Source organism: Gallus gallus, chromosome 3, assembly GCF_016699485.2.
Source record: "Gallus gallus isolate bGalGal1 chromosome 3, bGalGal1.mat.broiler.GRCg7b, whole genome shotgun sequence".
In the NCBI taxonomy this organism is placed as follows: domain Eukaryota; kingdom Metazoa; phylum Chordata; class Aves; order Galliformes; family Phasianidae; genus Gallus; species Gallus gallus.
Window position 1 is genome coordinate 54,790,736 of NC_052534.1, and position 26,891 is coordinate 54,817,626.

A 26,891-nucleotide genomic window follows, 5' to 3' on the forward strand; every position below is an offset into this window, starting at 1 on the left:
CACAGATCTAAGTGTGTGTATTGGAGGGGCTGCTTGCTGGGTAGGAGATTTGATTGCTGCTGCTATTAAGAGAACTTATTTAATATATGGAAATAGATAAGCTATTTAATTTCTTAGTCCATGCATCACAGTGTTACTGTGAGTTAGGCTATAAGATGCATTCAACATTTGCAGTACAGTGCCCTTCTCCTAGGTTTCTTATGGTCTCTTACTCATTGCAATATCTAATCACAGATTAGATGTTGAGGAAGATGAACAGTTTCCAAGGCCAGTCATAGTGTTAATTAGCTCCTGACCAAATAATAACATCTTTAAGAGGTTCCCTTGGAACATCCATAGAGGATTATTGTTCCGCCGCTGATTTGCTGAGAGACAAACTCGCATCCTTCAGATATAATGTTGACTCTTTCAAGGGGCACATCATGCAACTCCTAGAATGTTTGGAATGCTTAGAGTATTACCAAAGTTATCTTCTTAAACAATTACAATTTTTGGCATGTCTACTTCAGCATACTAGCTGAATTGCTTCTAGTCATGGGGCCGACAAGCAGTTTGTCACGTTCATTAGAACTTTGATACTTTCAAGGTGGTATGATGCTATTTTGCCAGTGTAAATATGTGACTTTATTCTAATATAAAGGTGAAAAAGAATGAAGTTACACATATCCCGCAAATAAAAGAAATTGCACAAATCAAGCTGTAATTCTACCAAAATTAAAATCACTCTGTTAATTTCTGGTAACATTATCTATTGACAAAAACGTGGGAGACTTATACTCAGGAAAAGTCTGAAAATTATTTCCCAACCTAGGATCAAATTTCACTGCTTTGAGACTTAGTTTCATCAAAATAAAATCAAACATAGACACAAAGCTTTTGAATAGGATACAGACTTGTCTGTTTTCTCTCTACAAACTCAAATTAATGAATATTACTTATTTATTAGTTACTTTCTTCTCTTGACACAGTAGTGGGAGGCTGTGCCGTTACAGCTAAATTTAGACTGCTCTTAGTTTACAGATGGTTAGGAGGAGATGACAGCTAGGACTACCTACTGCTAATTATACAGGTACGAGTATCAGTTCACTGTGACATTAATTACAGTTAATTACTTGTAGTTTGAAGAGGTGTGGGCTTGAGATTTTTTTTTCTTCGTCCTTGTAGGAATTTCTAAAGATAAGGGTGTAGCTAAGCCACATCTCTGTGACAGCACATGGGCACTGATGCAGCCCTATCATCTGAAATCAGGTGCCGTTGTTCAAGGCACTGTGGAAGTGCCAAGCAAATCTCTGTCCTTGAAGGTCTGACAGTTTAAAGCCATCAGAATGTTCAGGAGCTGCCGAAGGATTGTGTTTCTTTTGATAAATAATTTAAAAAAACAGTCTGCTGCAGAGCCAGGGTGGCCAGGACACTTTATATTCTTTGCAGGCAGCATAATTTCAGTCCAAAATAGTCTGCATTGTATGAGAGCCCAGAAAAGGATTGTAATTTAGCAAGGAAGGCCTGCACTTTGTCCTATCTTGATTAGCTACAAACAGTTCCTCAAGCATTTGTTTCCTGTGACCTTGCTGAACATCACAAGCATGTGTTTGATGTTAGCATTTTATACTCAGCTTACAGTGATGTAAGACCAAGAATCAGTAGGCCCTGCATATTTGTTATTTTATTTCACACTCATTTTTTTTCCTGCTTCCTTGATATACTATTTCCCAGTTCCTTCTTAAAGTACTCCAAAACAAAGGTATTTTAAGGGAGTGAGAACAGATTTCCCACTGGTCTGTTGTGACCAAGGCTGGTGAAGCCCAGCACAGGTGGCAGAGTGAATGCCCTATGTGGGGGAGGGTGCTGCCAGCTCTGTCACCAGGCAGGAGGGCCTGAGTGGTGCTTCAGACCTAAACTTGCTGGGTAAAAAGAGAAGGGAAGTATAGCCCTTTCTTTAACAGAACCAAGCCTGTGATCTGATGGGGAATACCTGGCACCAGAGCCCCCTGTTACTGTGTGGCATGTGTTCACATTACAACACAGTGTTGTACGTGGGCTCAGCAGCTTGTGGGCAGGGTGTGTGCTGTGTGCCTGGATGCATTCAGGGTGCTATTTGAGCTTGGCATGCTCACTTTCTGCAGCAGCTATGGCTTTTCTGTTCCCGGTTCTGCTTGAGATCTGCTTTTGGTGTCCTTGGATCTGGGCTGGTGCAGTGCAAAGCTGACTGCTGACAGAGCAGGGTCAGGCTGAGTGATGGCAAGGGCCCAGCATTCCTCGTTGAGATTGCATAAGGCTGATTAAAGAATGTGTAATGATGAGCTCAAAATGCCTTCTCTGTAAAAGTGGTGTGAATTGGGCTGCATCTCAAATGCCTGTTGCATGGGGAGCAAGCAGGAGGAATTACAGTTCGCATACGCAGCTGCTGAGCAGTGGCCTCACTGGGTTTGCAAAGACAAGAGGATTGCAGCCGTCTATGGATGCAATCTGCAGAAAAAATAATGTCTGTTGCAGACAACCTTGTTAAGGAGTGGGACTTGCTACTGCTGTCATCAGACAGCTAGAGAGAGCCTCACAATCATGAGCTGCTAACTGATGAGTGTCAGTCCTAGAAACCAAGAGATGACTTCAGTACGTCCCAGAAAAATTCTTGGTGCAGGCAATCGATGAACTGACATGGAGAAATGCTCTCTTGGACAGCTGACAGCCAGAAATGGGGTATGATGTAAGCACTAAAGGTACATTTAAACTGCTGTCTTGCAAAACATGGTTTTGTAGAGTGCTTCTCTCTGGTTGCATGAGCTTCTGGCACTGATGTTCTATTAAAAGCAAGATAAATGAATATTGGAAGTAAAAAGTGCTGACATTGGAGTTTGTTTCTTTTTTAATTGCCAGTCTGGCACAGCAGTGGGTGAACACTAATGAATGTAAGTTAGCTGGCACTTCAGTTTTTGGAAATAATGTTTTAAATTGTCTTGGACAGAAACCAAGTGCAACTTGTAATCATGTCCTGTGTTGTGTATCTGTGATAAGAAACCTAATTGTTCTGGAGTTATCTGGGATGAGCAAGGTGATCTCTTACAGCACCACCCTATGTGAATGTGCTAATGGCTAACTGTAAAACTTACCTTATTTGTCTTCATCCACACAACATATTGTGCACCCTCTTATTTCAGCCGTTTGGATGTGGTGCTCAGAGATATGATTTAGCGGAGGGTTGTTAGAGTTAGGGTACTATGGTTAGGCTGCGTTTGGACTTGATGATCTTTGAGGTCCTTTCCAACCTGAGTAATTCAATGATTCTATGATTCTATGATTCAGTAATACTCCAAAGAACTTTTATCTTTCCATAGTCTGAAACTCATGAGAGGCAAGCTGCTGGCTGCCCAGTCTCATGGAGAATGCTGTTCTCTCACAGATGAAAGGGGTGAGACATGAGTTTACTGAGAGGGGATGTCCAGAGACAAAGTAGCAACAAATCAACTGGAAGAATAATGGAAGAAATTTCTATTACAGCACGAATGTCCAAGTCTTGTTGGATGGTGCCACAAGTATGCATACACAAACAGGAGCGTGATAAGAAGGCGGGTACTGGGAAACGAGCAACTACAACTTAGTGGTCATTTGGGTCTATAGGAAGACAGGGACTATCAGTGGTGTTGTGAGGACATGGTTTTGAAGAACTAACGCTCTGCTACCAAGTAAAATTCAGCACAATTACTGTAGCTGTGGAAGATTGGCACAACGATGGAAAGCACTCATTCCCTCCTTGGGAGCTGCTTGCTGTTGTTGAGACACCATTAATTACAAAGGCCTTATGTGGGATTCTGGTGGAATTTGCTGATGTTTAGCCTCAGTGAGTTTGTCACTTTGAGTCCATGTCATAATTCTTTGTGATATAGAATATTTTTAGGAAGGACTGAAGTGTGCCTGATATACCTTTGGTGGGTAGATATACCACTTATCGATATCTGTCTGGAAACAATGTGATGAGATAAAGATTATTGTTGTTGCTCCTTTTTAGGAAAGCAGGCTAAAAAGTGTTGGGTTTGACTTATTTTCTGTGGCAATCCATTTTTATGTCTGTTACTGCTCTGGTGGAAGATTTAGTTTTCAGGGATTATCAAAACCTGGGTACTGCTGAATCCTCTTGGGCTGGGTTTGAAATCTTGTAACGTGTTTAAAATAAAAGCTGGCCAATCAGTGACAAAAGATTTCCCTGAATACTGGAGGGAAAAAGAAGAAATGAATGTTATACCTCCTAAGGCTATGAGCTGCAAATTATGGCATCAGGAAGTGTAATTACCAGAATGAATAACAGGCCAATGCCCAGAAAGCTAAAGACACAACGCTTAGGGAATTAAAATGAAACCTGTATGGATTTGGAATGGTTAATGTCTTTATTTTAAATAAAGAATTTCTTATGACAAACATCTGTGTTGCTGGTAGAGCAGTCTCTGTCTCAGAAAGATCTCAGGAGGAACTTGAGGAAAATACATATTGGTTTTTATCAGTGTACCTGATGTAATGAATCCTTTTAATAATAAGAAAGCCAAAGAGCTCTAGTAACCATCTGATGCATTCATATTTGGAAGACTCAAAAATAAATGTTAGTGTTATGATTGCATGTGGGTACATGCCTCTTCAGACATAGCAATTCAGAAAAAACATACAAATGAATACTGTGCCTAGAGATTCAGAGATGCAGATCTCAGAAATAATCAAGGTTGACTGTGCAGACTCAATTCTGTGTATGCAGTACTGTAATTAACCATTAGATTCTACTGCTCGCATGTCAAGCAGTACCTCACTCCTCAAGAAGTCCTGTTTCCTGACAGCTGGATGAGTCAAAATCGCAGTGAAGATTACAGTAAAGAACTGGTCCCTGAGCTGACATGGTGCTCACCTTGAAAGACAATTTCTAGTAAGTGATGTCTTGATAATTTAGTTGAGCTCATGGCTGATGGTGGCTCTATTCATTGTGTGCTTCCTGTAGTGCGATGGTGTAGTCTGGGTACAGCTTTTATTTTTGACAGTGAATGAAGTGATTAAGACTGAGTTTTACAACGGAAATACAGTTTGAGTCATTGTTTCACGGTAGGAAACAATCCTTCTTACTTCAGTGTTTCTTAACATACACAGTTTGCTTGTTTCACATACAGTGATAGGACATATCTTTTATATAAGGAACAGGAAAAGGAGGAGAAAACTTGAGTGTTGCTCTTGCTCTGAACAGTTAATATGACTGTTCTAGCGAACTTTCATTGCAAGGAAGAGGTTGGTGAGCAGAAAACTGCATTTCCTTAGGCCAGTGTGCTCTTGATTAGAGCAGTGGTTTGAATGCAGAGACCCAAGAACTCGGCTGCTTGGTCTTGGCAGTTCTAACTCTTTTAGAAATCATTGTCCTCACAAAACAGGTTGTGAAAACAAAGCCCAGCTTCTGTGCATCTCTTCCTGCTGTCTTTTGTTGAGAGTTTGCTATAGAGGCTCAAAGTTGTAATACACATCCTCTTTTTCTTTTGGCTGAAAGGATGACTCTGAACATCCCTGAAAAATGCATGACCTGTTGGACCTTGCCCAGTAAGCTCTGCAGCAGTGGTACAGCTACCTACAATGCTTGTTGTAGGTGGTCTGGAACTTCTAGGAGAGAAGTCCCAGTAGATGTCCCAGGTATATATCTAAGTGGTGCTATGTGAAGGCAGTTAGGTACCAAAAGCACGGTGGGGGATCTCAGTGTAATGTTTAGCTTCACTTTTTGGCCAAGATGAGCTCTTGTGTTGGCCTGGTGTAGGCACAGCTCTCTCACTGCCAGTATCTGCATTTAGCATGCTGTGTCAGTAGATGAAACCAGCATGACAGTGAACTTCTTCCTTAATAAACAAGGTCATGGTGCTCTGGTATGTAAGAAGCTGCATCTTGCAGAAATGTTGAGCTCTTTTCATGGAGCACTAAATGTCTCAGGCTGTTAGCATTAAATAATATTACTTCTTCCCCACCACCCCATCCTCCTTTCTTGCATTTTGAACTTTTTTTTTTTTTTAGGGATTTTTAAATAAAAGATTCTGAAGAAAGGCAGTTGTCAGTGCCTGTGCAGAGCAGCTCAAGTGGGAGTAAAACGCTTTCAGTCTCAAAGTCACTTGGCTGTTTTTGCAGGTGTATTTTTATCACTGCTGCCTGCAAGATGAAAATAGCAAAAAAAAAAAAAAAAACTATAGGCTAGGTTTAAGTTGTCCTGTTTCCTTCTCTTGTGATGAGCCCCCATTTATTCTCTCACAAACGAGTCTTCTCTTGCAATACAATTTTCTTGACAGAGGCAACAGGATGAGACTGCAGATCCGTTTAAAGCAATTATGGGATGAAGGCCAGAAGCCCACTTAGTTTGGAGGATACAGTGATTTTGACTTTAAAGTAATTTAAAGCAGAGGAGGGGAAATCTTGGATAATGGAGATCTCTTAAGCTTTATTGTAGGTGGCTTTTGTTAGGGGTGGAAAGCAAAGGGAATTGGCTTCCATGCAACAGGCTTGTAAGCAGGAATCCAGAGAGCTGCTGCGCTGCTGGTCAGAGCTTTTAGGCTACTGAGAAGGCCAGAGAGCTGGTAAATGTGTTTTAAAGACATTTTAGAGTCAGAATTAGAGCAGTGGTGGAGCTGTGCTATGGATCTCATCTACATCCTTGAATAAGATGACAGCATGAGACAACTTCACTAGAAAGAAAGCTTTGAAAAAGAATAGGCCTGATTTTGAACTTCCGTTCTTTTGCAGCAGAGACAGCAGAGAGTGTTTGTCCTCACCTGGATATAGTGCCCCTGTTTGGGGATGTCCCCATATGGCAGCAGTTAGTGTAGAAAGGGATTAATTGCCATGAGGCACAAAAACAGTTGTGCCTGGCTTTTGAATGATCAGTGTGGTGTTGCCATGGTAGAAATGCCACTGACGGAGGCCTGTTCCTTCTCTTCATGGTGAAGTCACCAGGATGGTAGCTACTCACCTCAGTGTGTGCGGTGCTAAGCCTGAACAAATTTGGGAAGAGCTGGAAGCATGGAGGGCAGCACAGATATGCATGGAGTTCAGCAGGAATGGGATGGCTTACGTATGTCAGTGGGCTGGCAAGAAGAAAGCACGTAGTCTGTGAGCTTGCAGGAGTCTCCTGAATTAATCTTAGATATAGCTCATTTTGTGGCAAGTTCATTTTAATTAAAAATATATATTACATCATAAGACTTTTTTTTATTTTTTATTTTTGTGTGTGTGTGTGTGTTTGCTTTTGGGGACCTTACCTTCTCTTATTGCAAAGCTGAGACCAAAGAAGTTGCTTTGTTTTTAGAAGTGGCTAGATCTTAGGATCAAATTGCTTAATGTATCAAACTGTAGCAGAGTATTCATTTTTCCCATCCACCTTCCCTTTTATGCAGTTGCACTCTGTGTTTTTGCAGAACTCAGCCTGCTACCTGCCTCGGTCACCATGCCCTCTGCAGAAGTTGGTATCAAATAATGAATACTCAAGTTGCTGTCTTCAGCTCAAGTGATTTGACCTTGCCATCAGTGCAATATTGAATGTAGGCAGGTCTGAGCCCAGTTCTCCAGTTGCCAGTGGTAGGTGTAAGCTGCCTCGTGACTTGGATGCTCTCATAGGAATTACCTCATTGTGTGGAGCGAGCTCTCTGGTCAAAGTCCAGATAAGTGACTTCCATCCAGTAAAATGTACAGGTGTTCCATTTCATCCTCTGAAGTGACCTCCAATGTGTGGCCATTACAGCACCAAGCAAATGGGTCCTGACCATCCTGCCCATGGGGATCTGCATGCCATAGCAGCAGCAAGTCTCTGGTCTTGATGAGAAGGAGTTGCTACTCCTTCACTTGGGGTGAAAGTGTTTTGTCCTTGAGCAATAGGATTGCAAATCGATTGTTGTAGGTCCGATACGGCCCAGGCTTGGTTTGCTTTGTACGCTGCCTAAGATAGTCTGCATAGCTCATGATGTGTTGGTAGTCTGGAAATGAGGTTGCTCTGCAGTCCCTGAGCTTTTATTTTATTTGGGTGATGTATAATTGAAAAGCTTCCTCTCTCCTTTATCTGGCCAGACCTACCGGCCTGCTGTCAACTGCACAGCCACTGCTTTGGTAGCACAGGCTTTTGCAATAGATAGCAGGCACCTTTTTTTTCCAGTTCTTTAATGTCAATATCATTGTTTTACATTGCAGTATAATGATGTGATGTAATTATCCAGAGGAAATAATATGCATGTCTGCTTTCCTGTAAATGCTGTTATGTTTAGCTTTCCTTTGTCATTAAGAGAGCCTAAGCAGCATAAGGGTTCTTCCTGCCAAGCCACTCAGTCTGCTCTATTCTGTATTATTTAATATTTTAGAATGTAATACTTTAAAAAGCCAGTATGGTCAGCCAAAAGCAATTTTTCATGAATATGCATCTCCCAGTAGAGCAGTTACACAATTTTAATCTTAAAAAAAGAAAAAAAAGATAAAAAAAGACATCCTTTTTCTTGTAGCTACTTGCATGATCCTATTTTGTCTGTGGATTGTTTCCAAAGACATCTATTTATGCTTCTGTTTTCAAGTGTTTTACAACTTAGTGCTGAATTGGCTGTGACAGCTTAAAATCACCTGTTTGTTTTCCTCGTCTGCAGTATGATGAGAACAACAACTTCTGTACTGTCTTGTGAGTAGTGAACACCAGTGCTGATGAGTTTTCATTCATACTTAGCTCAGCCCAGGCGCCTGAGATGAACAATGTCAGTGACAGTGCTTTGTATGGCAACTCTGATGGTAGACTTCCGTGATAAGTGCCAGAGGAACAGAAGCTGGATATCTTTTAATTTATTTATATGTGCAAAACAGCCACCAAGTTCCTCAGTGGTGGAATTATGAGAAAATGTACATTTTGGTAAATTTTCTTGTAATTTTTTAAAAAATAATTTTCTTAAGAGTGTTACTAATGAGAGTGTTTGTAATAAAGCTTTTTGATTGGAGCTATAGTGGCGTAAGCAGACCCAGACTATAGTTTTCTGTAGAATTTGCATTAAGGAGCCTGAAGATGTTGGGCTTGGAAGTGTTGTGATGTTACCACTGAAGTGGTAGGTCTGTTAGGGAAATCTTTGTAACCTCTCTTTATGAACCATCTAAACCAGGGCTCTTAAGAGGGCTTCTGGTTTTGTGTGGAGTGGATGGGTCTTGACAGCAAGTGCACAGGGTACAGGCTTTCCATCCTGATGATTCATTTTCCCCATATGGGGGCTCTCACCCAATGCAGTAACCGAACGAATGATAGCAGTGTGCTGTCCACTGCCTCAGAGCCCCCAACAGGCTCACAGCTTGTGTGTGCTGCAAAATTCATCTTAACATCACAAGTCATTGCCCCTCCTGCAATTTATTGCTGGCTCCTATGGTCCTCATTACCCAGGTGTTTCCCTTGCTTCCCCTTGTGTGTCCTTTGCACAGGAAGAGCTCTGCAGCATGGCTTCTCCAGGGTGAAGCTGTTTTCAGAACACTCTGTGGATAGGAGCTGGCTGCAGGCAGGCTGCTTACGTGCTCTTTGGAGGCTGGCAACAACCTGCAAGCCACCAGTTATTACTTCCTGCAGAGAAGGGAAGTTTTAATCTGCTTTTGCAGGGGAGCAGAGGAGGAGGAGATATTTTATATTAAAAAAATGCTTGTGTTTAGTTCCTCTGTTTCTGCACAGTTCAAACATCAGAGTAAACACCTCAGACGCAGCCATTCTGAACAGTACGTGTGAATGAAATTCAGCAATGAGAAGAAAGGAGATGGTTTGATTTTGTGTTCAGATTTTTGTGCTTAGGTGGCTGTGCTTGATCCACCTCCGAGCTCCTCAGCAGGGTCCCATTTATAATATATGCTAGTAGAAAGCGAAGAATTTTCTTGCTGTTTTGTTTTGAAGGACTCTGGCAACTGTCATGTATGCATGCATAAGAGCTTAGAAAAGCAAATCTAGCACTGGCTGCCAGTGTAATCTTTCTACTCTTAAAGCAAATAATCTTAAGAAAAAGCATGTACAGGTCTTGAACAAGATTAGGGCAGCACTGTGTGCTTACAGTGATTAAAGGAGTAGCCTTGACTCGGCATTCAGCTGAGGCACCATTTGCGTAAGAAGAAATGTAAGGAAGTTATAATTTTTGGCCAAACATAGAGCTTTCTGACCTATACCTACAGAGAGATTGCTGTCGTTTGTTCCCAGATTTCTAGTTGTAAAACACAAGTAACATATGAGGATGGAGTTCAGTTCTTTAGTCTTAAAACTCAGTGCCGTGCTTTCAAACAGAACAGCCAGGTGCTCAGACAGGTACTGAGGAGTTAAGTGCTAACTGTGGCTCAGTATTGAAGCTAGCAGGTTTTGTCAGCACTGACCCGTACCTGCCCTTAGAACACACCCCACCCAACACAGCAGTACTTCAGCTTTCATTGGCATGCCAGCCAGCTGCTGTTCAGGGGCCTGATAAAACTGCCTAGAGTAGCTCCACTTCATAAGCGCTGCTTACAAGGGGGTCTGTCTGTTCCCTGCTTAATTCTGACTAGTTCCAACTATGGCTTTTTTTGTTACGTTTATCTGGCATACGTTGCCACTTTAAATAAACTTGGGAACAAAACAGTGGTTTCGGTTTATTCTGGAGGATGGGTTTGTAAGTAATTGAGTGAATTTTCTGTTTAACACTTGATTTTCTCTGCTGTGTATTGGCAACAGTTTCTGACTGAGGCAGTATCTTGTTCCAATTGTCACTACAAGTGCCTTCTCCATCTCCCAACATGCACTCTATCTCTCTCATGTCGTGGAGTAGCTGTTTGGTCAGGGACAGAAAAGCTGGATTATTTTTTCTCTGCTTTTAGTTTTTCTTTCTCTGTCCTAGCTATTTGTTTTTCCTGGCTGTTTTTCACTGTTACTGCCTCACACGCATGGAAATAGAGCAAGAAGTGGAAGGCTGTATTTCCACTTCATTGCTCAGTGTACATTTTACCTGCAGGTAGAATGTGGTTGTCTGCATGCCTTGGTCTAACTTGTACGTGTTCTCTTTCCTGTTGGTGCAGCTCTGTCAGTTCCCCAATTCAGGTGCTCTCTAGGGTGCTGCTCTTTGGTGGATGCTGTTTTGCCAGTGGGTGGAATCAGCACAAAGGTCACAGGTGCCAAGATAAAGAAGTGCACTTATCTTTACTTAAGTTTAAAGCAGTGAGATAATAAGTGAAATGATATGGTAACAATAAAACAGAACAAGGCAGTGCACCTAACCATTACTGCATGAGGGTAGTGATAGTGATTAAGAAAGATACATCACTAACTGCCCTAATACTTTACCATCATCCAGATCTGCAGTCCATGGGGAGTCCTGGTTGCAGGGAGGATCTGGAGAGCCTTTCCTGGTAGTTAGGAGGTCCTACACAGTGCATCCACTTGTAGGTGGGGTCTCCAACTTCACAGTGAGAGGGTCCAGCTTTTATATTGTTGAGTAAACAAGTTTACATGACAGGTTTAGTAGCACCCATTTAGAACACTGAAGAGAAAAAAGAATGGATTTTGATTGTGGCAGATCTTAGGAAGTTTGAAAGCGCAAGTGTTTGCTGCTGCTCAGATAATCTCCCAGAAATCAGGACACTTATGGGTAGAATGAATTCTTTGTATGAGGTCTTTAAAGTGGCAAAGTACTAAATCACATTAGGTCAGTTTTCATTCTGACTTAGAATTCATATCTGTTAGGTCCAACTGTAGTTTCTTCAGTTGATCAGAAGAAACTTAATATAGTTATTCCTTTCGATAGCAAAGAGGATTATCTTTTTTTGTTACAGTTTTTAAAATTTCACATGTGATTTTGGTAAGATGATGTGATCTGTGAATGCTATGCTGTTACCAACAAGACGTTATTTTTGAACAATGAACATTTGATCAAAGCCTTTTCTATTTCCCACCCCTGCCTGCCCTCCAAGAAAGGCAGAGTAAGTGTCGATGCAGGTTCCTCGTGCTATCTTTGATCCTTCGTGTTCATCCTGAATTATTCCTGCAGAAGGAGATAAAGGAGAAACAAAGACTTTCTCAGGTCATGTGGGTAATCAACCCACTGAGATGCAAAGGCTGGAGTGTGGAGGAAATTGCTTGTAGCCTGCTTGGAAAGAAAAAGTTATTATTTTCTACAGTGGAGCTAATGCAGGAAGGCTTGTTTTGTTTTTAAAGCAGTTTTGTCCACCTCATTTCTAGTGAAATTTCCATTTAAATTTACTTTTTTTTTTCACCTCCCCTCGTCTACATCAATATAACTTTCTTTTTGTCCTCGCTTCCAAGTATTTCCAAGATTTCTGTGGAGGGTTTTTAGCATTATTACAGTCTGTCTTTACATTCATCACAGATTGCAGTGTTCTGTAGTTGAGCTCCTGGAGATGAAGATGAATTGTGAACTGAGAAAATCATGGCACCTAATTTCCTGGCTTGGATTTTAATTAAGTAGATGCTGAGCCAAGGATATGGTTGCAATTTGACATATTATAATGAATCTTTTGGTTTTCCGCTCTAAAGGATCACTGAAAGGGCATTCAGAGCCCCAGAATGATCTCCTTCTAGGGCCTGATCAAAAGCCTATTAAAAATAATAGAAATCTTTCCTCTGTGAGATTTCATTCAAGACATAAATTGTCCTCTTTTCAATTCTGGATAATGGCTGTGTCTGTAATTTGTGAAGTCTGTGAAGCTTTTACCGGTATCTTGTACCACACCTTTAGACACCTCACATATACAAGTCACCTTTAGCAGCCGTTTTTGTACTGCTGCATTGCAAGATGTTTGGTTCTCCCAAGCTGGCCTACAGTTGATTCTGTTATTCTGACTTCTTTTTATCAGTCTGCTTAATCCAGCTACTTCAAAGGGAAATGTTTATAATAAAAACCGAAAAGGCTGCTGTTCTTTGGAAGTAGTGGTTTCCAAAGCATCCATGAGAAAAAAAGATGAGAGCTGTGGTCTAGCAATGTGATTAATAATATAATTTTTCTCCCCCCCCCCGCCCCCCCCCCTTATTTTAGCAGCTGAAGGTTCTAAAACACAAGACAAGAAAGTCGCTTCAGGACAAAGCAATACGGGAACTAAACCAGGTACGCCATTCTTCATGTTTCACGTTGTAAAGCTATTTGTCTCGATGGTATATTAAAAACGGATGTCTTCCTATGAATTTTTAAGACCTTTCATTTTCCTAAACCTCTCTTAGCAGTTCAGTCAAAACTAGTATCAGTGACTGTATTTTGTTAGGCTGAAGTCTCTGATCACTCACAACGAAGGAAAACTTATAATATCTACTTCTGTTTTAGTGCAGTTTTAGAATGAGGGTTGCAAAGTAAGATAAGGGTACAGAAGCCACTGTACTTGCATTCATGCTTGTACTAGTATTTTCTGCTGTAGACAAGGATTTGTAGCTTTATATAAACAGGCTTCTGTTTAAAAATGTCTTCACTTACTGCAGTGTAAGCTGTATTCTGTAATATACCCTGTGCAGTAAGCAGATGTGTGTCATTACTTGACCCTGCCCGATTGGTATCTTGTGTGGATTTAATTCAGCATTCACTAATGCTGCACTTACATGGTTAACAGTCTCTACAAAAATGCTTAATGTAATCCTTAATGCCATGAGTCTGTTGCACTTATGTGCTTAGACCAAGATCCAGAAGATCACTCAGATACCTAAATTCTGCTGGTACTGGAACTCAGGCCCCCAAGCTTAAAATGTTCCATTAATAATGCTGAGAACACGAAGGTGTTGTGTTGCTGCAGGCTCAATGCATGGTATGCAGCCCTGCTTCAGCTCCTGGGCAGTCCGGCAGCTCAGTTGCTGCTTTGTGCAGAGACTTCACTGTGCCCCAGCTGGGTGCCTTTGGGCTCCATCCCTGGGGAAAGCAGTCCCAGTGCTGTCTCACAGAGCCGAACAGGGACAACACTGGGTACAGCACATGGCTCAGCATTCCTGGTGGCTCTCAGTTGGGCGTTGGGATGAGGGGGAAGAGAACAGTGATAACGTGACCCACTTTTATGACAAAAAAAAGTTGAATGATATTCAATATACGCTTTGTCCTGCAGTAGTGTAATCTCAGTCCTTCAATTCTCAGGAAGGTGTCCTGGCTGCTCCCATGCTCCCGTCATCTGTGTTGCAGTGTAGAAGGGAATACAGGATCACTAAAAGCAGTGTTCAGCTCTGCACTCGGCTGATGAAAGCCTCTGTGCTGAAGTGAGGATTCCTGAGCTGTATTTTTCCTGAGGCTGCATACAAATTTTGTGTCAAACGTTGTTTTGGTTAAAAAATGGAGACTGTCTGCAGCAGGAGTGACAGATGTCATTGCAAACAAAGTTATTGTCTGGAAGATGTCTGCAGGCTGAACAAATATTTGGAGACCAAGAGAAACACTGAATGTGTGCGTGGGAGTGTGAAGGGATGTAGGCAGGGGAAAGAGTTTTTGAGATCCAAGCACACGTCTTTTCAAAGAATGCTGGGGCTTAAATATTTCTCCCGGCAGCTTCCCTGTGAACTAGCATACAAACTGGCTGTGGTTTTCCACTCTGACCCATTTAGTTTCATTAGCACAAGAAATTGGAACCTTAGGAGTCGGGGACAGAAAGGAAGTGGCCATTTGTGAGAGGAGACCGAGAGGGTTGGAGGTGGATGTGAAGAATGGTAGGAGGCTGAGGTACTTCTCAAGTCCCACTGAGAGCAGCTGACAGTTGCCAGAGCTGTAGAAACTGCCATATGTAATAATTACATATGCCAGCTAGGTTGGGATTTTTTTCTAGGTTACTGATAGCTACAAATGCCAACTGTGCTTAGGAGTTCAGTATTCCTTACATAGAAGCTTTGAAAAGTTTGCATTTTCCTTTTCGTATCATGATTAAGGACCAAAAATTGTTTCATTGCTGAATTTCTGAGAGAAGAAAAGAAACCAACCCCCCACCCCACTACTAGTGACTTCTAAGCTCCTTAAGCAGAATGGTAAAAACTCACAATAGATGCCACGAGTTCATGAAAAACACCATTCTAACCTTTGGACATGTAGTTTTGGCATTTAGTTTCCAGCAATAGGTAAAAAAAATTCATTTCCTAGAACTATGGCTTATTTAATCTCCAAATGTCTCTCTGGGGCACTGTTAATCTTTTTTATGTTCTATCTTACAGCTCTGCTCATTACAAAGCTATCTAAGTGTAGTGGAACAGGCTTCTGAGCATGAGTTTACATGCATCGCATCATACCCAGACTGTGACTTGTTACAGCATCGTGTTGGTCCTCCTAGAGCATCCTCTCTAAGGCTTTGCACATCCTTGTGCCAGTATTAATTTTCTCCTCTGTTCACCCAAATATCTATCTATCTATCTATCTATATTTTACAAATATTATATATATATATATATATATAGAAGAAAAATGAAAAACAACAAAAAAACAGTTTGTTGTTGAATACATGCTTATATTCTGCCTAACCTTTAGCTTAATGTGAATTCTTCATGATTGTTCTAACATCCTTGGGGTGCTGGGAGAGGCTGTGTGTGTGAGCACCATCAGGTGTGTGATACAGGAAAAATAATTGGATTTCTTCAAACAGAATGTCAGAGGGCAGTTTTAAAAATTTATTTTATTCCTCCTTTTGCTTATAATTAGGAATTCTTACGGGAGACCTTTTCAGTTTGCCTGTCCACATAACCCTCCTGTCTCTTTGAAGACTTGCTTCTTCTCCCTTGATAGGGAAGTCTCTCAAGAAAGTAGGAAAAAAAGAAAGGAATATGGTACGTTTTGAAAGAACAGGGTTTTACGTTATTCCCCAGTGTCTCATCATTCTCTGACAACTTGAAGTTACAGTGACAGCCCTTCAAGGGAATCCTTGTTTTCCAGGAAAATTCATATTGGTTGTGCACTGTTCCACTAACACTAATTACTGATGCTGCAGAAGTTCATGTTCTGTGACTTCTGTGTGCCAACCACAAGAGAGAAGGAATATTATTACCCTTTTCACCTGCATCTGCATGCTGAAGAGGCAGCATGCAATCTGGGGTGCTTCTTAATGTCAACCAAGTGTGACTTTGCACTGTACATTGGACAAATCTATGCACTGGCATGGCTAGCAGTAGTTACATAAATGGCAGCACTGTGTGCTGTTTAACCAGCTTTAAAGGTTTGATCTGTAACTGGGTGATGGGTTATCTTTCACTTTGCTGGTGACTTTTTCATCTTTTGTACCTTTCATTGGGGCTATAATGTTTAAGTGTTTGTCTTCCTAAAAACTGTGCAGTGGGATCTTTCCCTGCTGCTCCTTGCATTGAAGCTAACACCATTAGATGAGGCTGTATTCCCTGACCATTGTTGAGTTGGTTGTTTTTCACCAAAGAGAATTTAGAGTAAAGTAGAGTAGAGTAAAGTAACTAAACTGAAACTAGCTAACTGTGGATTCTTCCATGCAGGAAGTCCTGTCACCCTGATGCAGAAAATTCTGTTGGAGTATGAAATGCACAGTACTGACTTCTGTCTAATTCAAATGGCTGCATAAAAATCAGTCTAACGCACCCTCACTTCAGCGATTTATTGTACAAACACTTTTTTCTTTTCAAACCTCATTTTTCTGACATAGTTTTGCTAGTAACTTTTTTCTTTCTTATGCAGCCTCTACACACAAATAGATGGACTTGGCATGTTTGTATAGGTGGCTTATTGGTATTCTCATTGACCAAAGAAAAACATTACTTTTTATATATATATATATATATATATATATATATATATATATATATATATATATATATATATATATATATATATATATATATATATCGTTATACTATATATGTAGTATATAGTTATATATTTCGTACACTTCTACAGTGCTAGGAAATTCCACATAGTTCTTCATTTTAAAATGAAATATTAAAAGAATTGAATTCTCATCAGTACAAGAATAAATCAAGCCATTTCATTTACGCTGAAAACTTCCCTGTTTTTTTTTGTGTGGTTGTTTTGGTTGCTTATTTTTTGTTCAAAGCAGACTTTCTCGATGTTAGTGAAAAAGCATAAAACCAATAGCTTTCCAAGTTTACAGAATAGGCTGAAGATGAGTAGGAAATTAGTTTTGGCAGCATGCTGGGATGAATCAGTAACTAAGATTTTGTTCCCCTTCGGTCTTTGGCTCCAGTGCTGAGACTGGAAGTGCGATGTTAGCTGTTAAGCATTTTGCTGTTTTCCAGATAACTCATTTTGTTGCACTCGCCAAGTAATATTTTCCCAGCCAAAGCTGAGTTTTTAGTTAAGCCTAGGCTCTGACACAGGTTTTTTCATATTATCTTTGATCTTACCACTGTGATCCAGTGGCAGGTATTTTTAAAGAAATTGTGTGACTAACTCAACATTTCAAAAGATAGCTGAGGAAACTGTCTCTTTATTTACTGTTATATCATTCCATGTATGTTATGCACTATCTTAATGTGTCTGCCATAGCTTTTAACACATGCACACGCAATATTAGTAGGAGATCAATATCATGCTACCTTGATTCTTACTCTTCAGTAGTTCAACCAGAACTGCCAGAGTGTTTGATCCAACCTGCTGTGCATATGAACTGAGCTTCTTCAACCTTGTGAAATAGAACTGGCTTGATTTTCTCGATTGTTGGTGGTCATTCCCCTAGGAGCTTTCTTATGTTGCTATTTGATTTCATGCCATATGATTAATAATTCTCCCCTCCATTTGCAGACCATCCACCAATACTGAAGGTTGATGACAGGCAACGGCTTGCTAGAGAAAGGAGAGAAGAACGAGAAAAACAGCTAGGTAAGCCCTATTCTATGTCATTTCTATATAAACTTGGGTATTTTTCTTCTTTTTTTTTTTTGTGAAGTAAACCTTGAATATGTGTCAAATATTGCTCAATATCATATACAGTCTCACCTGTGCATGAGCACGCATAACACTATGGAAGTGAATTCTTAGGTGAAGGTTGCTGAGTAGCTACTGATGGGCAGCATCCGGAGTGTGGTAGGGGGAGGATTATCAAATTAGTAAAAAGCAAATTGTTATGCCTACCGGATAATCAAATCCTGAAGATGTTTTGGCCTACTACATGCTACTCCACTTGCTTTGACCTTCCAGTCCTATGGTGCTTCTGGCTTCCTTCTCCACAGACAGTAAAGAGGGGGCAGTGCCACTAGCTGACCTCCGTGTTTGGGAAAGATTGAAGCTAAGCAGATGTCCTTGTCCTTTGGCTAGATAGCTTGTTCCTCATCATAATCCCAGGAAAACAAAACAAAACAAATCAAAAAAAAGCCCCACAATAACATATGGGATAAATCTGGGCGTCAGGTTAGAGGTTCAAAGCTAGAGGTTCATTTTTATCTTGGTGAAGGTGGTGCCAGCAGAAGCTGAGAAGCATGAGCTTAATGAGAGGAAAAACCTTAATCCACAGTCCCTTCCTGGAAGCCTCAAAGGTATAACACTGATACGTTGTGCTGATAGGGATACTTTATAGATATAATAGAATTCAGATGGTCTTGTTTATTGCTGCAAGTACTAAGACTTTGCCAAAAATGTGGTTTACTGTCCATTTTGCATCCGCTTTAATAGGAATGCTAATTATACTTGAAAATACTGTGAAAGAAGCTTATCTTGTTTTGATATGTTCAAAATATTTTCCCACTTTTCCTCAAATGGTTTTGCATCTCACAATTGAAAATGCCTAGATTTTTTTTTTTAACTGAGATGTACACAAATGGAGAACCTACCTGTGCATAAAATATTCATTATTAATTTTCGTGGGGTTTTTGTTTTTTCTTTTTTATTCAAGAAAATGTTACTCATCCCTGGAGAATTTTGGTTGATAAAGCTGAAAAATTAAGCCTTCAATATAGGCAAACAAATTTAAATTTATAAAAACAGTATTCTTTTGGAGTTGCATGTACCAGTTTGTATGCAGTGTTTCAAAATATGCTCACAGTGGAAGTGTGGCTGGATTTTTTGTTTGTTTGTTTTCCCCCCAGTTTGAACACTTCTGTTCTCCTCAAAGCATTTAGGTCTTAAATACCACCACGCACCTTCATTTCTCATTACGTTTGTGAGTTAAAGATATTTAAGAGCAAACTTCTTAGACAGAGGCAGCCCAAGAGATAAGTATTCAGTATTTGTTATACACCTGATCTTCCTCTTTGGCATTCTGTGTATGAATTTAACCAGCAAGTGTGTACTTCTGCATGTAAACAGCAGGAGTTGCATCAGATGATCCAAGGTCTCAGCTCCAAGGAAGGCCCTGTTGTTGCTGGGTTAATTGATAGCAGTGCTGTGTTGCATGCTTTACTATTGCAGTTGCAGAAGTGGAGAATGTAGGTATGTCTCACCTTGCACACACTACTGGATGATGACTGTGAGGCACTAGAAGTTAGAAAGAACCTGAGCATCAGAAATTGAAAATCCTGGGTGCTGTTTCAGATGAGTATTGTTGTCAACTTCAGTGCTCCTTTAACATAGTGAGATACTCATAGAACCATAGAATGGCTTGGATTGGAAGAGAACTTTAAGATCATCTAGTTCCAACCGCCTCCTATAGGCAGGGACACCTCCCTCTAGACCAGATTGCTCAAAGCCCCATCCAGCCTGGCCTTGAATGCTTTCAGGGAGGGGACATCAACAACTTCGCTGGGTAACCTTGTTCCAGTGTCTCAACACCCTCACAGTAAAGAATTTATTCCTAATATCTAGTCTAAATCTACCCTCTTCCATTTTAAAACGATTTCCCCTTTTCCTGTCACTATACGCCCCTATAAAAAGTCCCTCCCCAGCTTTCCTGTAGGCCTCCTTCAGGTACTGTAAGGCCTCTATAAGGTCCCTCCAGAGCCTTCCCTTCTCCAGGCTGAAGAGCTCCAGATCTCTCAGCCTCTCCATACAGGGAAGGTGCTCCACCCCTCTGATCATCTTTGTGAGCCTCCTCTAGACCCGCTCCAACAGCTTGATGTCTGTCTTGTGTTGGGAGCCCCAGAACTGTACGTAATACTCCAGGTGGGGTCTCATGAGAGCAGAGGAGAGGGGCAGAATCACCTCGCTTGACCTGCTGGTCATGCTTCTCTTGATGCAACCCAGGATACAGTTGGCCTTCTAGGCTGCAAGTGCACATTGCTGGCACACTTAGAGTCTTTCATCAACTGACACCCCCAAATCCTTCTCCTCAGGGCTGTGCTCAAGCCATTCTTCACCCAACCTGCATCTGTACGTACTTAGTAAGAGCGAAGTTCTTGTAGGCTGAAGTCAGCTTTCTCTGGGCTGGAGAGGTCTTTGGGTCCTGGGGAATTGGCTCTATTATCTCAAAGCCTGTTCAAGGTGCAAATTGCTTTTTGTTATTATTACCTGCCTATCATGCACTAGTAATCAACTCAGACTATTCTGCTGCATAATTTCCTATGCTGTATGAGAAAAATAAATAGGGACAGAAATTAGTCACAGCACTTAGTGCACTTACTAAATGGTGTTGCAGGCAAATATATATAGAACAGTTACTTGTCAAGATCTTATGTTCTTAGTCATCCTTACAAGTAATAACACTCATGAGTTCACATAGCAACTTGGGTCTTGACTGCTCCCTGCATTCTTTCCTTAGCAGTGCATCTAATGTGAGCTAGAAACAACTCCAGAAAAGCCACAGAGTAAGAAAAGAAGATGAGTTATTTAATGCTCCAGAGAAACTCTGGCTATACTTTACAACATCCACTTTCTCTGTTAATGTGTACTAGTGTGTGCAGGGATCAGCCTCCCAGAAGAACTGCTGTTGGATTTTTCTTTCTGGCAGTGGTCTCAGAAGTAACTAGGTGCTGAGACCTTTCCCCAGACCTGTTACCTTAAGCTTAGTTGGCGTTGTGTATATGTTAGGTCCTGTTTCATAGAATCATAGAATCACCAAGGTTGGAAAAGACATCCAAGATCACCCAGTCCAACCATCCACCTATCACCAGTATTTCCCACTAAACAATGTCCCTCAGTACAACATCTACATATTTCTTCAGTACCTCCAGGGACAGGGATGCCACCACCTCCCTGGGCAGCCCATTGCAGTGCCTGAGCAGACTTTGGGAGAAGTTTTTCCTAACGTCTAACTTGAATCTCCCCTGGAGCAACTTGAGGCCATTCCCTCTAGTCCTATCACTAGCTACATGGCAGTAGAGGCCAACCCCCACCTCACCACACCCTCCCTTCAGGTAGTTGTAGAAAGTGGTAAGGTCCCCCCCTCCCCAAGCCTTCTCTTCTCCAGAATAAACAATTCCAGTTCTCTCAGCTGCTCTCTCATAAGACTTGTACTCCAGACCCCTCACCAGTTGTGTTGCGCTTCTCTGGACACACTCCAGGGCACTGGTAGTGAGGGGCCCAAAACTGAACACAGAATTCAAGGTGCAGCCTCACCAGAACTGAGTACAGAGGAATGACTGCTGCCCTGCTCCTGCTGGCAGCATTATTTCCGATACAAGCCAGGGTGCCATTGGCCTTCTTGGCCATTTGGGCACATTGCTGGCTCATGTTCAGCCAAGTGTTGACCAATACCCTCACATCTGCTTCTTTAACAGTTTTCCACCTGCTCTGCCCCAAGCCTGTGGTGTTGGCAGGGGTTATCATGACCAAAATGCAGGACGCAACACTTGGTCTTGTTGAACTTCATCCCGTTGGCCTCAGCCCAGCTATCCAGCCTGTCCAGATCCCTCTGCAGGGCCTTCCTACCCCCAGGAAGATCAACATTTCCTCCCAAGCCCTGTCCAGCCTGACCTTACATGTCTCCAGGGACACAGTATCAACCATCTTGCTGGGCAATCTGTCCCTCACCACTCTTACTGTAAAAATCTTTTTCCTTATATCCAGTCAGAATTTAGTGGACTGTGGCTTGAACCTTTTTTGAAGGCATATATACAACAACCTGGAAATAGGTGGGTTATTTGGTGGTTTTTTTTGGTGTGTGTGTCATAAAATACATGCATAGAAAGAAGAAAACTCTTAACCCTGCAGTATGGTACTCTTCAGATGTCATTCTTTTTCATTATTGTGTCAGTGTGATTCTCTTTTCCTAGTTAGTAGTGACCTTTAAAAGGTTGCAAAAAGTACTGTGTAGTTGGACATGAAAGAATATAATTTCACAGTGGGACAAATTACACAAACACTGTTTAGAGCCTTCCTAAGCCCTTATTGCCAAAGTCTTAAATTCAACTGCCACCAGCCACATTGCCTGGGATAAAATAGAAATTTTAACAGTACTACTTTAAGTGGCATTTCTTGAGAAAACAAAGTCTTTATTCCTGTTTTCTAGATTCTGTAATTTCATAAAACTGTATTGTAGTTCCAGCTAGAATTATACTTCTTTTTTTAATCTGGAGAGCTCTGGTTTATTGCCATCTACGTTTTACTAATATTAACATCCTTCCTCAGCAACGTGTTTTAAATTTATACTAGCCATGCATGAACTACTAGAGGTTTTTTTGTTTTTTTTTGTTTTGTTTTGTTTGTTTTCTTTTTCTTTTTCTTTAGAGAAGAGTAATTCTTTAGTTCTGGCTTTGTTAAGGAGGTAACATGACATAATGTTTGCTTATTCCTAAAAACCTGCTTCTGGGGTTGAGGTTGGTGGGATTCATAGACTTAGACTCTCCAGTATCCGGAGCAAATGGAGGTTACCTGTTCATTTTAATGAATTTGTCATAGATGATACTTCCATATCTTGAATTATTATTATTTTTTTCAAGTTTGTTCATTGTATTGTGACAACAGCTCTGCTGCAGTGCAGAGAGATATACTTTCCTTTGGTTTTCCTGAACCCTGATTTCCTAGCTATTGACAAATAAACACCTGTTGCTGGAATGATGTTACTTCTGATAAGAAACATTTCATTTTGTGTGACATTATAGGTATGTGAAAACAGTAGGGTTTTTGAAAATTAATTGATGTGGAAACTTTCATAACTAAAAGGGAGAGTTCTGCATGTCCCTGTGATGTGTGTCTGTGTGTGTCCTTGCATGGAGAATTAGCTAAAACTAACAAGAAAATTGAAAGTTGTGTTGTGCTTTCATCTGTGTATTTGTCTGCTAATGTGATTTAGGAGCTGTCTCTTGAGATTTGTGTCCTATTATGGCAAAGTAGTGATTTTTACAATAGAGTGCAAGCTTCATTTTTATTCAGTGCAGAATCTAGATAATCAGTCACTCATGTCATGTGAACCAAAGCAAAGAAACATCAACGCTGCCCATGTTAAATAAATATCAAGTTGCATAATGTTGTTATATAAATGTAGGTCTTGCTGAAATTAGTAGAGTTGGATTTTGTTAATTCTGGGACATTTGCCACGCAACAGTAAATCAAATGAAGTCAGGGTGTTTTATTTCTATAGAATTAGAAGTGGGATTTAAACTTAATTCATCTTCTTTTATTCAGGGGATCTGCCAAGTTTGGCAAAGCTGCCCTAGTAAGCAGAAGCTGAGACTTTGTCATGCCTCAAGAGAAATTATTCCCCAAAACAGAGAATTGGCTTCTGTAAAGCAATGATAGAGATCTGGGGAAGTTTGTTTCGTACTTTGAGTACCTTGAACAGAAGGAAGTCGCATTATTTGTCTTTCCATGAAAATTAACGTGTTCACACATCTCTGTTTGTAACAAATGGAGTACCAGTTTAATAGCTACTCTTTTTCTTTTTTTTTTTTTATTAAGACTTAACTTTTCCTGCTTCTGCTCTCTCTCTACCTCAATTATTTTTTTCTAGTTTTGCTGTACTGTATATGTGGCTTTCACTGTTGTGTAATGGGTCAATGTGCTTCTCACTTGTGAGGATTTCCTTGTGTCAGGCAGTGGTATTTTAGCAGTGTTATTTTACTTATCGCACTAGGGTGTCTGAGTACCTCTTTTCTTTTTAATGAGGGTTAAGAGAGTAGAAAAGATGAGTGCTGTCATTTTTGTTGTCCACAAATGTGTAGTGGCACTAGAATTATCTATGGATCGTGTTATGCTACCTAATCAATAAGAATAAACAGGCTACTAAATAAATGCTCCTTTTACCTTAGCATATTCTTCTGGAACTTTCATTAGGAAATGCGGAAAGCACACAGAGAGATAGAAAAATCAACTGAAATAGCACCCATTCAGAATAAAGAATTTTTATTTACTTCTTTCTTTTTTTCATTTCTTTACTATAGAGTGTGTGTTTGTCTTCAGATGTCAACCTTAAACTTCCAAAAGTTGAATGCTTTGGCTTTTTCTGTGTGTGACTCATATTTTCCATGACTAACAAGCTGCATTGATTTTTGGATTTCCTTTCAGCTTTATTTTCTCTTAGGCTTGTTTTCTTATGTGGGCAGAAAAGAAACATGGCTGCAAAGCAATTACTTCAATTATTTTATTCTCCTGACCATGTAGTAGTCTATTATTTGTTGATATGCGCATACCTTTAAAAGATTGTTAAGGTAATCTTTACTTGATTCTGTAGTTCTTCCAGTACTCATGTTTTCATTCTGCTCTGTTTCTGCTTGCACTCTGTCTCATAGTGTCTGTGCATTAAACATCTGTCCTTTAAAGCACAAATATCCCATCTCTGTGAGATGCTCTTGGGTCATGAGAGTTGGGAATGGCAGAGGGGCAGTGGTAGGTAAGGGTGTTAGCTGTCAGACAGGGCTGTTCTTGGAGCAGAATGACAGGAGCTGTCATGTTTGTCTTGGCTCAAACTTGACACAATGCCTTCTTTTCTTTGAACCCATGTGTCAGGCTGACGCTGTGCTTGGCACTCTTGCCTGTGTATGGAGCTTGTCAGGGCTGTTTGTGATGAAAATCATAGTAGAGGGCCTGGACAAAGCAGAAAAGCTTAATACAAGTTGATGCTTTTTCTACAGAGGACCTTCACCCCCAACACTGCCACATTGACTACATCTGCACTGGCATATTAAACAGTGCTGAGGAACATTCCCGACCACTAAAACTTAGTTGTTCTTGCCATTGAACTGTAACAATGGTTCCTGGCAAGATTTTGGATCCAGACAACTTTTTTCTAACTGATTCCCAGACAAGGTTAAGGAATTGGCAGGGAAAGCCCCTAGACTTTTCCTAATGTTTGAGTACTGTCACTGTTTTTGGAAGGTGAACATTTAGTAGTGTCGATGAAACTTAGTTGATGCTAGCTGGTCTCTGGGCACTTTTCTTAACCTAGACCTCATTCTCAAAAACTAAAAAGAAAATAAATAAAGATGCTTTCATACAACGAAAGTAACCGGGATTTTAAATTTGTTTTAATTCTGATAGCTCTGAATAGTGGTCTAGCAAAGAAAATTGTTGCTTTTCAGTATCTCAGTCCCTGAGCCACAAGCAAACTTCTTTAAAGACTTACATGTGTGTGTTTTTTATCTACACTAATCCTGCTTAGTCGCTGGCCTTTTTTTCCATGATTACAGTCCCAACAAGGACACGTGACTGGTGTAGTTTGTGGCATGGAGAACAAAAGATGGTAAACGTGCCATCACCGAAGGAAATGAGGTATTAATCGTAGGTTTTGCCTGAGTTTCAGAATATGCCTGAGTTTCATTTCGGCTAGATCTATTGAATTCTTAATGCTAACAATGTGTAAGCTTTAAAATAATATTTTAAAAATCACATCATGATCTATGTTCTTCCATTTGAAAATGATCATTGGTACAGTATCACATGAGTAAAAATTATGCATTTATTCTGTTGGTGAATTCCTCCTGGTTTATTCTGTTCCTTGATAGGGTAGGACAGAACTTTATCCAACATTTCTATGATCAGAAGCCCCACAGAAACTAAGAATCAGGGACATGAGCATCTGAGTCATTTTGGGGTGTCCTCCGAGGACTTGATAGTGCCAGAGGGGTTTATAAGACAAAAAAAGAAAAAAAAGGTCTTTAAGGAAGATTAGTTTAAAAATTGCTGTATGTATGTCCCTCAGAGCATGACTAGTGGGGAGACGTCAGCTAGGAGAATCTGACATTAACTTCAGCTGTAATTACAGTTCTGAAGTTCACCTTTTAATTCATTCAGTCAGCCATTTTTGTGGAGTGCTGGAACATTCCTGTTTTTGGGTATGGTTAAAGCAACACTGATCCATTTTTCTGCTAATGCAGCAAGGAGGAGATCAGTCTTAGTGCGGAGCTGGCAGTGAGGAGAGGTGAAGCAGTGGTCAAAGGAGAAAGCTATTGCTGAGGTCAGTGTTGCAAAGTCAGAGAAGATAGAGGCTGGAAAGACTGAAAAAGATTGAACTCTCAGCTCAGGTAAACTGTCTGCCCAAGGTGATCACAAAGTGCAGACTGAGAAAAGAGAGAGCTAGACTGAGAAGCCCTAATAAAGGCTGTAGCCACAAGAAAAGAGCTATGGTGAGAGACAACAGAAGGGACAGCAAAAGGAGAGTGACCTGAGAGGACCTTTCCTTGCTCCATGTGGATAAACAGCAAAGGGAAAAGGGAGGCTTTGCCACCTTGCGTGTGTTCCTCTTTCCTGCCCAGCAGCCCCTCTGCTCACCTGAGGCCTCCTGTGATGGTGGCACCCAGTAAACTCCTTCAACAGCATATCTGCCTTCCTGTCTGCCCCAGCCAACCTGCACCAGCCACAGTTAAAACTGTTGGAAGGAAAAACGCATGGAAGAAATGTGGCTTTAACCAGATTGGTCCTTGATCCACCCAATCCTCAGTCCTGTGAGCAACATACCATGAGCAACACCATCAGGGTAGCGGAGGTGAAAGCTGCTCATTTTGGTGGCAGCTGGCACTCTAATTAAAATGGTCATGAAACCTCATAAGAACACTTAAAACTAAATACAGTTTTAAGACATTGGTACGCTGGGTAGAGAGATCTCAAGTAGCCCTACTATATAGTAATCACTTTTAATTTACTGAAATTTTCATCAAAGGTTCAGACAAAGAAAAAGGTCACATGAGATATTTT

At 40.8% G+C, this 26,891-nt stretch overlaps 1 protein-coding gene across 22 annotated transcripts in view; it reads left to right on the forward strand.

Moving 5' to 3' along the window:
- MAP7 (microtubule associated protein 7) overlaps positions 1–26,891 on the forward strand; it is a 106,171-nt gene that overhangs the window by 41,318 nt on the left and 37,962 nt on the right. For 14 of the 22 annotated variants that reach the window (XM_015284096.4, XM_015284099.4, XM_015284100.4 and 11 more), the window contains 2 exons: positions 13,005–13,073; positions 17,697–17,774. In XM_015284096.4, the coding sequence (XP_015139582.1) occupies positions 13,005–13,073; positions 17,697–17,774 (147 nt within the window). Of the gene's footprint in view, positions 1–5,495; positions 5,650–13,004; positions 13,074–17,696; positions 17,775–26,891 lie in introns of those variants that run through there. The other 8 variants (XM_015284097.4, XM_046938853.1, XM_040697123.2 and 5 more) reach the window with 2 other exon arrangements.